The 13,346-nt window shown below is 22.7% G+C and overlaps 1 protein-coding gene across 2 annotated transcripts in view; it reads right to left on the bottom strand.

The window, feature by feature from the left end:
* Window positions 1-2,402: 2,402 nt before the first annotated feature.
* The window catches only part of LOC122852290 (kielin/chordin-like protein), a 63,015-nt gene continuing 52,071 nt past the window's right edge, over window positions 2,403-13,346 (bottom strand). For both annotated transcript variants that reach the window (XM_044151999.1, XM_044151998.1), the window contains 5 exons: window positions 6,238-6,411; window positions 5,020-5,435; window positions 3,838-4,212; window positions 3,456-3,659; window positions 2,403-3,302 (listed from right to left, as the gene is read on the bottom strand). In XM_044151999.1, coding sequence (XP_044007934.1) covers window positions 3,066-3,302; window positions 3,456-3,659; window positions 3,838-4,212; window positions 5,020-5,435; window positions 6,238-6,411 — 1,406 coding nt within the window. In that variant the 3' untranslated portion in view covers window positions 2,403-3,065. The remainder of the gene's footprint in view (window positions 3,303-3,455; window positions 3,660-3,837; window positions 4,213-5,019; window positions 5,436-6,237; window positions 6,412-13,346) is intronic.

Genomic DNA, 13,346 nt, shown 5'->3' with positions numbered 1-13,346 from the left:
TTATAATTTAAAAGAGGTAAGCCTTAAAATATATGAAATACCTCTTTGCTAGTTCTATGTTCCTGTTCAAAATCCATATTTTTTCAAGAAAAAAAAAATATAATTAATGAATTTATTAAGGAATTATAATTTAGAAGAGGTAAGCCTTAAAATATATGAAATACCTCTTTGCTAGTTCTATGTTCCTGTTAAAAATCCATATTTTTTCAAGAAAAAAAAAATATAATTAATAAATTTATTAAGGAACTATAATTTAAAAGAGGTAAGCCTTAAAATATATGAAATACCTCCTTGCTTGTTCTATGTTCCTGTTAAAAATCTATATTTTTTCAAGAAAAAAAAAATATAATCAATGAATTTATTAAGTAACTATAATTTAAAAGAGGTAAGCCTTAAAATATATGAAATACCTCTTTGCTAGTTCTATGTTCCTGTTCAAAATCCATATTTTTTCAAGAAAAAAAAAATATAATTAATGAAGTTATTAAGGAACTATAATTTAAAAGAGGTAAGATTTAAAATATATGAAATACCTCTTTGCTAGTTCTATGTTCCTGTTTAAAATCCATAATTTTTCAAGAAAAAAAAAATATAGTTGATGAATTTATTAAGGAGTTATAATTTAAAAGAGGTAAGCCTTAAAATATATGAAATACCTCTTTGATAGTTCTATGTCCCTGTTCAAAATCCATATTGTTTCAAGAAAAAAAAAAAATAACTGATGAATTTATTAAGGAATTATAATTTAGAAGAGGTAAGCCTTAAAATATATGAAATACCTTTTTGCTTGTTCTATGTTCCTGTTCAAAATCCATATTTTTTCAAGAAGAAAAACATATAATTAATGAATTTAATAGGGGATTATAATTCAAAGGAAGTAAGCCTCAAAATATATGAAATACCTCTTTGCTTGTTCTATGTTCCTGTTCAAAATCCATATTTTTTCAAGAAGAAAAAAATATAATTAATGAATTTATTAAGGAATTATAATTTAGAAAAGGTAAGCCTTAAAATATATGAAATAACTCTTTGCTAGTTCTATGTTCCTGTTAAAAATCCATATTTTTTCAAGAAGAAAAAAATATAATTAATGAATTTATTAAGGAATTATAATTCAGAAGAGGTAAGCCTTAAAATATATGAAATACCTCTTTGCTAGTTCTATGTTCCTGTTCAAAATCCATACTTTTTCAAGAAAAAAAAAATATAATTAATAAATTTATTAAGGAATGTTTAATTGTTATATAAATGACAAAATATTATTTTTCAAATAGTTTATATTATTTATCGAATACGTTTACACTGATATGAATTTTTATGTTAATAATAATAATAATAATCTGAATAATAATAATAATAATAATGATACTGCTCAAGGTTTCAGACCCGATCACCTCTTACATTTTATTCTATTACAGTTAATAATTTTTAAATGACAATTTTTATTGTTGTCCGTACTTGCAATTTATATAATATTTTTTTATTTATCCATTTTTCAAAAGTCCTTATTATCTAATTATCTAATTTTATATCTTTGATCGACTAACTCCGTCTGTCTATTTGTTATCTCATTTTCTTTTTGAAGTTTAATTTTCTTTTATTCCCTTCTTGTTTCTTTTTATAAATATTGTCACCGAGGTACATGTACGAAACTTAATTCTATATATTGTTTATTTGACAATAAATACATGTGTATGTTTATATTTTGTTTATGACTACATTATTAATAATTACGATATATTTTATTATTTTTTTTTTTTTTAATTTTTAAAACATTGTATTTTATATGAATGATTAAGATATTTAATCTTATTTTCTTTGTTCAAATTTTCTTCTTTTGCAAATGGTTACATTGAAAAAATATATATCAATTTAAAAGGACAATTATGTATCTATCTGAATGATCTATTGATACAACGTACAGATATGTGACAATATTTGATATTTATTTATCACTAAATCGAAATTTATTTCCTCCTTATTTTATTGTTATTTTTTATATTAACTTATCAACGCTCATATTCGTTCCGATAAAATATCGAAAAAAATTAAATAAATAAAAAATACAATACTATTGAATGATTAGTGTAATAATCATTTTTGTAAATTCAAATAAAATTAATAATAATATTTACAATAATTGTTAAATAATTCACTAAATTCAATCTTTTTTTTATTTTATTATATTTCAACATTTTTGCAATGATAAATACTTTATATAATCGGTAGTATTTAATTGTTTATTTATTCTGCATATATTTTACGTTGAAAATATAAAATATTTAAATAGAACGCTGAATATGTTTAAGAAAAAAAAAATTAAATTATATAGAAACAGTCTAATAACACAGCTATCAACGGTAAACCTATCATTATAAACATTTTATTTGTATTGAGTCTATTCAATTATCATATATTTCACATTTTACACCCACTCATACACTTACTCAATTACTTGTATACACACTTACGAGCTAACATACTGTGTACAATATCGTCGTCAACGACAAACAAAAAAAAAAAAAAAACTATCACTTTCCTGGACATGACAAACACGACATAAACAAAAAAATTAATACTTTGATCCATACATTTCATAAGTCTCTTTGAGATATTAAAAGAAAGAAAAAAAAGGAAAAATACACAATGATAAATTATGATTGTGTATCTCTAAAATAGGTACTGTATTTATTTTTTTCTTTTTTGTTAATGTTTCAACAAAAAAAGAAAAAAATAAATACAGTATTTTAGAGATCACTGATTCTATATAATTTTAAAACAACAATTTATATATCAAACAAAAATATATTTTACGTAATTAAAAATCTCAATTTACTTCTCTTTGTTTAACTTTAAATTTATGTTAATTAAATTTTATTTGGTTATTGTTTATTTTTTTTCTTTAAATCAATTTTTTTAATATTTTTGCATTGTGAAAAGTTGATAATTATTTATCATCATGATATTTAATAACAAGTTTACAGTCATATAAATGTTCTTTTAATTTAAATTAACATCCACACATCCTCACACACGCATACAGAAAAAACAAATCAGTTATTATTTTAAAGTGGTACAATTTTTTCATTGTGATGTGATGGTGTATCATAAGCTGGCACACATTTGTAGTATTGTGCTGGATATGGTGTATACATATTTGTTGATGGTGATAATTTACCTTTATATTTATTTCTCACAACATAAATCATAAGTACCATACAAAAAAGTGTTAGAACAGCAATGAGGGTTATGGGAATAATACCCCAGCCTCTAGTACTCGTGTGTTCATTTTTGCTGACAATCTAAAACGAAAAAAAAAAAACCATTAGAAAAATAATGTTGAGAGATTAAAGTGTATTTGAAAAAAAAGAAACATATAACAATGATAAAATTGAATAAGATTATATGTGCGCTTTTCTTAAAATAGTAAATATAAAAAATAAAAAAAAACTTACTTCGTTGATAGGACAAATGGGGCAACAGGTGCCGGCTACTGGTGGTAAAGGATTTTTACATGCAATTGAACAGACAATTTCCTTGCAAACTAAACGACTTGCTGAATCACATGTGCACGATGTACAAACGTCTGGATGCCAAGATGAACCTTCTGGATGTGTATTATTGTGGTGATCCAAACATGTTGCTCGACAACGACATGACTATAAAAATAAATTAAATTATAAATAAAATAAAATAGTAAAATTTAATAAAAATTTCATGATAACATTCTAGTTAAATGAAAAATTTTTATTCTTCAATTTTGAATGAATTCTATTATGAAAAGAATGATATTTTATTAAATTTTACATATATTCGATATTGGATCATGATATTTACCGGACAACCACGTCTATTGAGTTTATAGCCATAGGGACATTTTTTTTTACATCTAATAGGAGATGGACATGATGCCTGAGGCTTGCATTGGCAAATGGTGCAGTCATTTTCATCCATAAGAAGACCCATATCACAGTGCAAATCACATTTGAAAGCTGGACAGATAATACCATCATCATCAACACCACCACCACCTCCAATCGCATCTTCCTCTTCGTATGGCACATTTACTGGTTTAACAGTATTTTCAGTATCTATGTTGGTATCACAAGCACAAACAGGACAACCACTTTGATCTTTCTGGATGATACATTCGTGACCACAGTGTGATAGCTCGGGGCAAATTTCATCTGTTAAATCTATATTTGTTGTATTCTGTAAATAGAAAATTCAATAAAATATACCTATATTAGTTTGTAATATTTAATTATTTTTTTAAATTCATTTACTATTTTATTCTCTTTTTATTTTAGAATTTTTTTATATCTACTTGTTTGCTACTTTTTATTTTACAAAGTTTTGTTAAATACTGTCTTGTTTTAATTTTTGTACAACAGCTTTTTTTCAAGTTTATTATATACGATAAAACTTGGAGAATAAGATATATTAAAAAAAAAAATACGACAAACTGTGAATAATATTATTTTTAATATAAAAATATAAAATAAACAGATAATAATACGATAAAATATTTAATTTTTAATCAACTTTTTTATAATTCAATTGAATAATAAAATAAGCTGTATTAAATTTCAATAATTCAAATATTAAAAAATAAATTTTAAAAGTTTTAAATATTAATTTAAAAATTATTTTTTATTATTTATTTAAATTTTTTATAAATAAATTTATATAATATTCAAGTAATTAAAATAAACCAAGTAAAACTTTTATGAAAATAAGTAAATGTTTTATTTAATTGGCTTTTACTAGTTTAATTTGCTTTCTTTATTGAGACAAAGTTTGTTACTAAGAGTTATAATGAGAAGGTTCGTTAACGCCCTACAATTTTTACGATATTTAAATATCTTATCTTGCTGATAATTAAGTCAAACACATATAATATTATCCCAGCAAATAGTCATGGATAATTTAAAAATTGAAATAAACTTTTTATAAATTTTGTTCTTTTTAATTTGACATGAAAAAACATTCTAGATAAAAAAAATAAACAATACTGACCTGTATGACATTTGGACATGTACAAATTGGACATCCATCGGCATCAGTGACAGGATCAAGATGACATGGTGGATCACAATCATCAAGAGAATTACAGCTTGATGTTACAACAGGCACATGAATATTTTTACTTGTGCTTGTTATTGTTTTTATTGTATTTGTGTTATTATTTTCAATTGTCTCTAAACAACGTGGACAACATTCACCAGGTATTATTGGTGTTGGTTTTTCACAACTTTTACACATTGTTGCTTGACATGATATACGACCATGATCATCATTTGTCTCTTCACAAGTACAATGATTACATGGCTGTGGTTGCCATTCATCACCAACTGATTTTGTTATTCCATTATTGTCAATACAAATTTGTGGATCTTTTCTATCATCTCCAGAACGACGAAATGATATTGGTTCTAAATTATAAACACATAAAAATATCATATATTTATATGTATATTATTTTTTTTTTAATCAAAATTTTTACTTTGTTTTATTTACAATAATAATATTTTTATTTCTCAATATTATTGGCATTTACCTAGCTCTTCAACGCGATATTAAATTGAAAAAAAAATTATATATATACTCAATCAATAGAATTGGTTTTTAATTTACTTTTTTTTGACTAAGTAATATAAAAAATAATTTAAAAAAAATATCATTTCTGTTTGATATTTGCAGTATTTAATGTCATTAAAATTTTTTTTTATAAATTTGATTGAATTTTTAGTAAAAATTTTAATAAAACAAAGTAAAATTTATTTTAAAATACTCGAAGTTTATTTAATGATTAAAAATTAATAAGTCATTATTGAAATATCCAATAATGAATTTTATAATTATAAAAGCAATAATATTAAAATTTGATTAATTGAAATATTGCAGTTAACATATTAAGTTGATTGAAAATAATTTGAGTTGAAATAAATTATTTTAAATTATAACACGAGTGTTATACTAAATGTCAACATAATTAAAATGTTTATTTATAAAACACAATGATAAAAGTTTGACAAGTGTTATAGAGACTGACAGTTATTAAAACTAATATTTACAAATGACATTGATTTATATAATGTGTAAAATTTAAATGTATATTGTAATTTAAATTTGTCAGTATACTAAATATTTCAAACAAATGTTAACACATTACATTATTTTGTAAAATAAACTAGGAAGTTATTTAGTTTTTTTGTTTACAACTTTAGTAATTACCTGAGGGAACACAGTTGTAGATAGGACAACAATTTCCTGGATTTTCCAGTCTTGCAGGCTTTACTTGTACAGGATGTTGTCCTTGCTGACATTTGTGTGGTAGACATGGTGTTACACACTTGCATCCATCCTCTGTTGGAATACTATCTTCAGGACATATTGTACCATGTACACCTGTAAAAAAAAACATATATATTAAATAAAAAATCAAATATAATCAATATTTTTTCACCATTATTTTGTTTGAATGAATACATGAATAGAGATCAAATAAATAATTGTTGTTTTTAATTTAAAAAATGTTTACATTTATTCATTTTAAAATATTGAATTTATATATATTTATTGAAACTTTTTGTTAGTCAATATATATAAATTTAAATTGCACAATCATCCATGACATTTTTGTTAAACTCATAATAGCTTTTTCAAGCGATAATCTACTTTTCACACTAGAAAATTTTAACAAAAACAAATATATATACCATTGGTTTTGCTATGCACGTATTGATATATAAATAAATAACAAAACGAGAATTACCAACATGCATGAAAGTATAAACTAAAAAGGGGTTCTCTATTATATACCAAGCTATACATTTACAAACTGATAAAATCTTAACGTAAAATGCGTTCGTGCTTCTATTCAGTTATTCCAATGTCTCCAAAAAAAAAAAAAATATAAATAAGCTAAAGTATATAAACTCTTTGATATCATTTTGTATATAAAAAAAAAAATAACTAATAATTATTATTTTTAATTTATATTGAAGGAAATAAATATGTTGTAAAATATGTATTTAAAATATTATTGCAAGCTTGACTTTAAAAGTAGTCAAAGGAGAAAAAAAATTAAAAGAAAAAAATTCTCATTATATTGAGGATAATAGTTTGTAATGTAAATAAGGTTTACGTATTCGAACGTGGCTGTGTATCAAAGACATACACAATAACTTTGACGATGTTATTTTCTGGCATAATAATATATAGACTTGTGAGACTTCAAAAGACTGTTAAGATGTTGCTTTACTTTAACGATACATATAGTGGATTAATGCTCAGGTATTGTATCGAATATATAATATATATATTTTATTATTTTGTTGATTCAACTCAATCAATGGTATATGGCTCGTGTTTTGTACCCAGAAAATCATATATATCTACACATGTATATGTCAAATACATTCCGCATTCTCGACAACTCGGTCTTCCGCTCCAACTAATCCAATCTTTCTATATCTTTTATCATCAAATTTCTTGTCTTCAACTATTTTTAGATATACTGCTTGATATATATACTGATTTGAAAAAAAAAAATTAAAAACCTTTTGTAAATATTATTTATACAAACTATATATATATATTTCTTTTTAAAAATATTTTTAGTTTTAATTTTTTGAACAATTTTTTCATGTTCAATTTTACTTCATAAATAGTAATAACAACTAAACATTTTTTTTTCCGAGTAGATATATGCAATTTGTGGTGGACTTTTTTTTGCTATTTTTTTTTTTCATATTTTTTTATATTTTAGAGAAGACCAATTGACTAAAATTGCAGTCACAGCATTTGAATCTCGTTCATCAAAAACTAACTCGTCGTGTGGAAAACACATTTCATTAAATTTGCAAACGGATTTTTTTTCTGTTTTTATTAACATTTATAAAACAAAATAAAAAAAATATTAAATTGACATATGTATATATTGATTTGTATGTACTGGGTCGATTGCCTGAATGACTTTTATACAATTTAAAACTTCCTGTTTTTTTTTTTTTTTTTTTAAAATTTTTTTATCGTTATTTTTTTTGAAAATAAAAAAATAAAAACAAAAATCAATGTACCAATGCAAATAGAAAAAACTTGTGTACTGTTGCATTTGCAATTGGAAATCCATGCACCTCGAATAACAAATTTGACTGAAAATATAAATTCATGTCAAAGTAAAATCTTAAACCTCTTATTTTCATTTTTTTTATTAATAAAATAAAATGAAATTTAAAAGCAAAAAAAAAAAAAGATAATAAAAATAAAATAAATGAAATGTAACTTATAAAATCAATAAATAAAATATTGAAAAAAATATTTTTTAATAATTTTAAAATTAACTGTGTTTGAATTTTAATAAAAAATATTTTTAATAATTTTAAAATTTCATGTATTTGAATTTTAATAATAATATTTTTCAATTCAAATTTAGAATGATTTAAATTTAATATAGGTATATATTTTTTTTATTTCACCCAATGATATCCTATTAAAAGTTTTTTATTTTTTTTATTTCCAGTAGAAAACTCTGTGCTTGATCCGACATGTCTGAACAAACGTTGAGTATCACTACTGTGACGAAACAAAATAAAAATAAAAAAAAACTCAAGAATAACTCCCGGGTTAATTTACTTTTTGTTTTATTATGTTTATATATATTATTTTTATATTCTTGGTTGTTATATAGTTTTTTTTAGTTTTTAATTGCACCTTAGAGAGTACAAAAGTGCGGCGTCATATGACTGTATATAAAAGCTTGAAAAGTCGAGGCAACTTGGTCTAGTTGATGAGACTCGTGGGTAAATCTCACGAGACTAAATCCCATTGCATTTTCCATTATTTACCAGAATAGTTATACAACAATCACATTTTTTTTACAACTTGAAATATAATTTTCCAAAGATATTAGCAATATTTTTTATACATATACTTTTAAAACTTATTCATCCTTTAAAATTATTACTAAAAAAAAAATAATATAAAAAAATTTCAAGTATATATAAAAATATACTTTTTTAAATTTATTTATTCATATTTTTTCTTGAAAATACGTCTTTCAAAATTATTACTAGAAAAAAATTCAGTAATATAAATTTTGTTGATATTTTTCTTGAGTAAAATTTCATCACGTCTAATTTAAAATTTGTATGTTATAATAAGAATTTTTATAATGCCAAATCTAATTTTATGAGTTTGTTTTTTTACCAATTCAAACTTGTATACCATTAGAAACATTTCTACGTATTTTGTGAAAGCATTTCTCTTTGCAAAAAGCTTCATTGATTTACTACAACATAAAGCCCCATACATAGCATCAAGTTGACTGACTTTACAATGAATTTCACTCTGTATTTTGAGTCTTCATTGTTTAGTACTGTCAATTGTTACTTTCACACTCAGTCTTTTGCACACTTCTAAATCAAACTTTATAAAGTACATTTTAAAATGTCTTTGTTTTCATAAAAACACATACAGTCATACGACTATTACTGAAAAAACATTTATTTAAAATTACAATAGATTTAATTAACAACAAATAAACATGTATTTTATTATTTTATAATCCAATAAATAATTTAAATAAATTTAAATATAAAAACGATAATAAATTAATTAAATGAAATTTAAATTTTCCATCTTAATTTTGAATATTTATAACGAAGAAAAAATATTTCTATTTTTTATTCACATAGAAAATTATTTTAAAATCAAAATGAGTAAAAATAATGGTTCATTAATTACTGGAAAAAAAAAAATATATACAGAATGTTCAAAGGAAAAAGAATAAAATTTTTAAAAAATGAACAATAAAATTGGTTTAACGAAGCCTTGTGGTAATAATTCATTTAGGCTGGTTTGCATATAAAAAGCAAGAGGCATGAGAAGTTTTTATTTTTTATTTTTTTCGTATAATATTCTGCAAAAAAAAAATGTCTTTTTTTTTTTTTTTTACTGCAAGTAAAATGAAAGCTTCCACATGCAGAGGTGCATAACGTAACACCCAAAAGCTGTATATATACGTCATTTATTCTTTCTTTAAAGCTTTTGTCTATTTTTTTAGCAGCAAAATGAACCGTTGCTTTTATCCGTTTTGCTGTTCATGCTTTTACCCTTTTGCCTCATGGATTACTATTATTTTTTTTCTCTCAGTATATATCTCATTCAATATAGATATATAAAATTTTTCTTGCGTACATATAAGCTCTTACAATATTTTTACTTTAGTTTGAATAAGAATTTTTTTTTGTGGTCTTTCACACTGACGTAAAACCGAATTTTTGATGCTTTTGGTTTATAAAATATGTATGTTTTATATATATGTATTTGATATAAGGATAAAGTTCTCATTTCAAATTCACCTTTCGACCTGAAAATCTACATTTCAATATAAAGTTCCGTGGTTAGCCATCAAATACCCTCAGGACTATTTCAACAATATCGATATATTCAAATTGTGTAGCATATATTGTAATTATATTTCAATTGGAGATTAAACAATTTTTTTTTTCTTAAATTTATTCAAAAATTCGTCTTTTCATTTTCAGCTATATCTATATATTCAATGAATAAATATAATTATTTTCATTATCGATCAATTTCCGTTTAAATATTTATAAAAAGAGCTTTTTAAATTTGATTTATTTACATATGTTTGTTGAAAATTACTGTATCATTTTTATACTGAGCAAATAAAACTATTCATTTATTTATTTGTTTTTATAACAATGGTAATGTTATTTTATTTATTTGACATATATAATCCAACTTTGTATTGTAAATATATTAAAAAATATAAAATTCAACAGTTGTGTTAAAATGTTTTTTTTTTCTTTTAAATTTTAAATAAAAAAATAATAATAAAATAAAATTGTTTTTATTATTTTACCGATCTATTGTGCAACTTGAAAAGAAAAAAAAAAAAAAAAAGTAAAATTTATCCACAAGAAAATAAAGTTGAGCATCGTATAGAAACTGGCACCGAATGAACTGACGAAAATGGAAAATATACCATATAGTGCAACGTGAGAAGAATAAATAAAATAAAAAAAAAATATATACATGATAAAATAATAAAAAAATATACATTGGTATATATGGTTAAAAAGGGTGGTATAAAAATAAAAAAAAGTCAAGTAGAATCGACGAGTTCCCTTGAGAAAATGTATATATATATATTTATAGATTAAAGTAGCAACAACTATTGGCATCATAAATAACAATTTGTGATTCTACGTCGTCCAAACTTTTATCTTATTTTTTATACTATTTTTTTTCAAGGTTAAAATTAATGGAAAATGTCAAATTTATAACTAGGAAGTATGGAAAGAAAGAATATATACTTGTGTAAAAAAAATATCATTTTAATTGATTAATTCATTATCAAAAAATAATAAATGATGATTTTCTATTTCTTATTTTTAATAAGATAAAAATAACAATAAAACCGATGTTATTATTTTTTTTTGTAGATGTAAAAAGTATGGTTTTGTCACACATCATAAAATTTTTAGTTTCATATATGATGTATGAATATAATAAAGGTTTATAGACTTGCTTTAGGCTAAAGCCAGTTTCCGCTCAACAAGACTTTGATCTTTTTTAATCGTTTGAGTTTGCGTCAACGATAATATACAGCTCAAAAGAAAATTCTCAAAGGTACTAAAAATATTTTTTTTTTATATATAAATTTATCCAAGGTTTATATACAAATAAGCAACACCTCATTATTTTGTTGGTTATTTAGTCTAAACTCAATTTAACTTTTTGATTTTAAACAACACTGTATCACGACACCAATTTACCTAACCTATTTATTTATTCATCATCAAAAAATTTTTTTTCCGCCTAATTTTATTAATAGACCTTAAATAAAAGTTACAAAAGTAAAAATATAATATAATAGGATTAACTACAATAAAAGAGTAGTTAAAAAATTTTTAATAAAATTAAAAATAAACTTTTTTTTTTTTTTTTTTCCGTAAGAATATTTAAAAGTTTTAATTTAAAAATATAATAAAATGTAAATTAGTGATATGTGATATTTGAATTAAAGCTCAAAAATATATGCTTGAACAAAATCTACTAAAATTTTTATCGACTAATATTAATAAAATACAAGAATAGATTTTTAATTTGTTCAGTTGAATAATGCAAAAGTTAAGCGCATTATTTAAAAATTTTAAATTAAAATTTAACTAGATATATATATGTCAAAACCAAGTATAGTTTTATATATTATGTACACGAATTTAATATATATAAAATTTTTCACTTATATATTATTGAGGGGGTAAAACTTTAGGATGGTCATACAGAGAGAAGAGCGTCAGCTGTTGACCTCAGCATGTGAGAGGGCATTGATGTCGATATAGTTATGCCATGGTATCGCTATCATAGTTTGCACCAGGTTTCCTTTATCACCAAACCTATATATATACCCAAATAGATGTCCAAACTAAATAGATATATATTTCTTTAACAATATACATGCACACACAAAATTTGATTGTCATTGTTATGGATTTTGCATATTGTTCAACATGATAGTTTATCTTTTATAATTTGGCATTCAACTGAGTTGAGCTTCCCTTTTCAAAATATTATATAACATGATACCCAGTCAAAACAAACTCAAGCCATATCACTCTTGTCACACTATGATTTATATCAATTGACATTTTTATCATTAATGATATTAAAATTATTTTAAAATTCAACAAATTAAATTATATCTAAAAAGTGATAAATTTTTAACTAAAATATTTTTTATTAATCATTAATTTTCATCAAGACTTACTACTCATTTGTCTATGTATTTTTTTTTTTTTTTCGTTATTAAACTTAACGATGCAAGAGCTTTTAATAATTTACAAACCTGACGACTAATTCGTTAAAAGTAAAAGTGCACTTATAAAAAAGTTGATAAAACTTTTAGAAAATTAAATGCTACACTGAATTTACCAGTGTTTCAAGGCACTTTTTAAATATATATATTATAAAAAAAAAATAAAATAATTTAAGTAATTTTTCTATGATGTTTTGAATATTTTCTTTTTTAATTTTTTTATTCAAGATTTTCAAGTGAATCATTGAGAATATAAGGTTAAATAATTAAATTATATTTTTTTTTTTTTAGTATTTTTAATATTCATGTATATAAAATACATATGTCCTGCAGAATGTACCTGCTGTTTCATGCAAAACGAGGCATTTGGACTGAATCACATCTGGAATATGCAGTACAGTATCCATTTAAATTCAACATTTTCAGTCTTGTGTTATTTATTCAAATATATATATATACTGGTATATTCAAAATTTACCAATTTGCTTGTATT

The sequence above is a fragment of the Aphidius gifuensis genome, linkage group LG3, assembly GCF_014905175.1.
Source record: "Aphidius gifuensis isolate YNYX2018 linkage group LG3, ASM1490517v1, whole genome shotgun sequence".
In the NCBI taxonomy this organism is placed as follows: domain Eukaryota; kingdom Metazoa; phylum Arthropoda; class Insecta; order Hymenoptera; family Braconidae; genus Aphidius; species Aphidius gifuensis.
The sequence above is the reverse complement of the archived record's forward strand: the minus strand, read 5'-3'. Positions and strand labels throughout refer to the sequence as shown.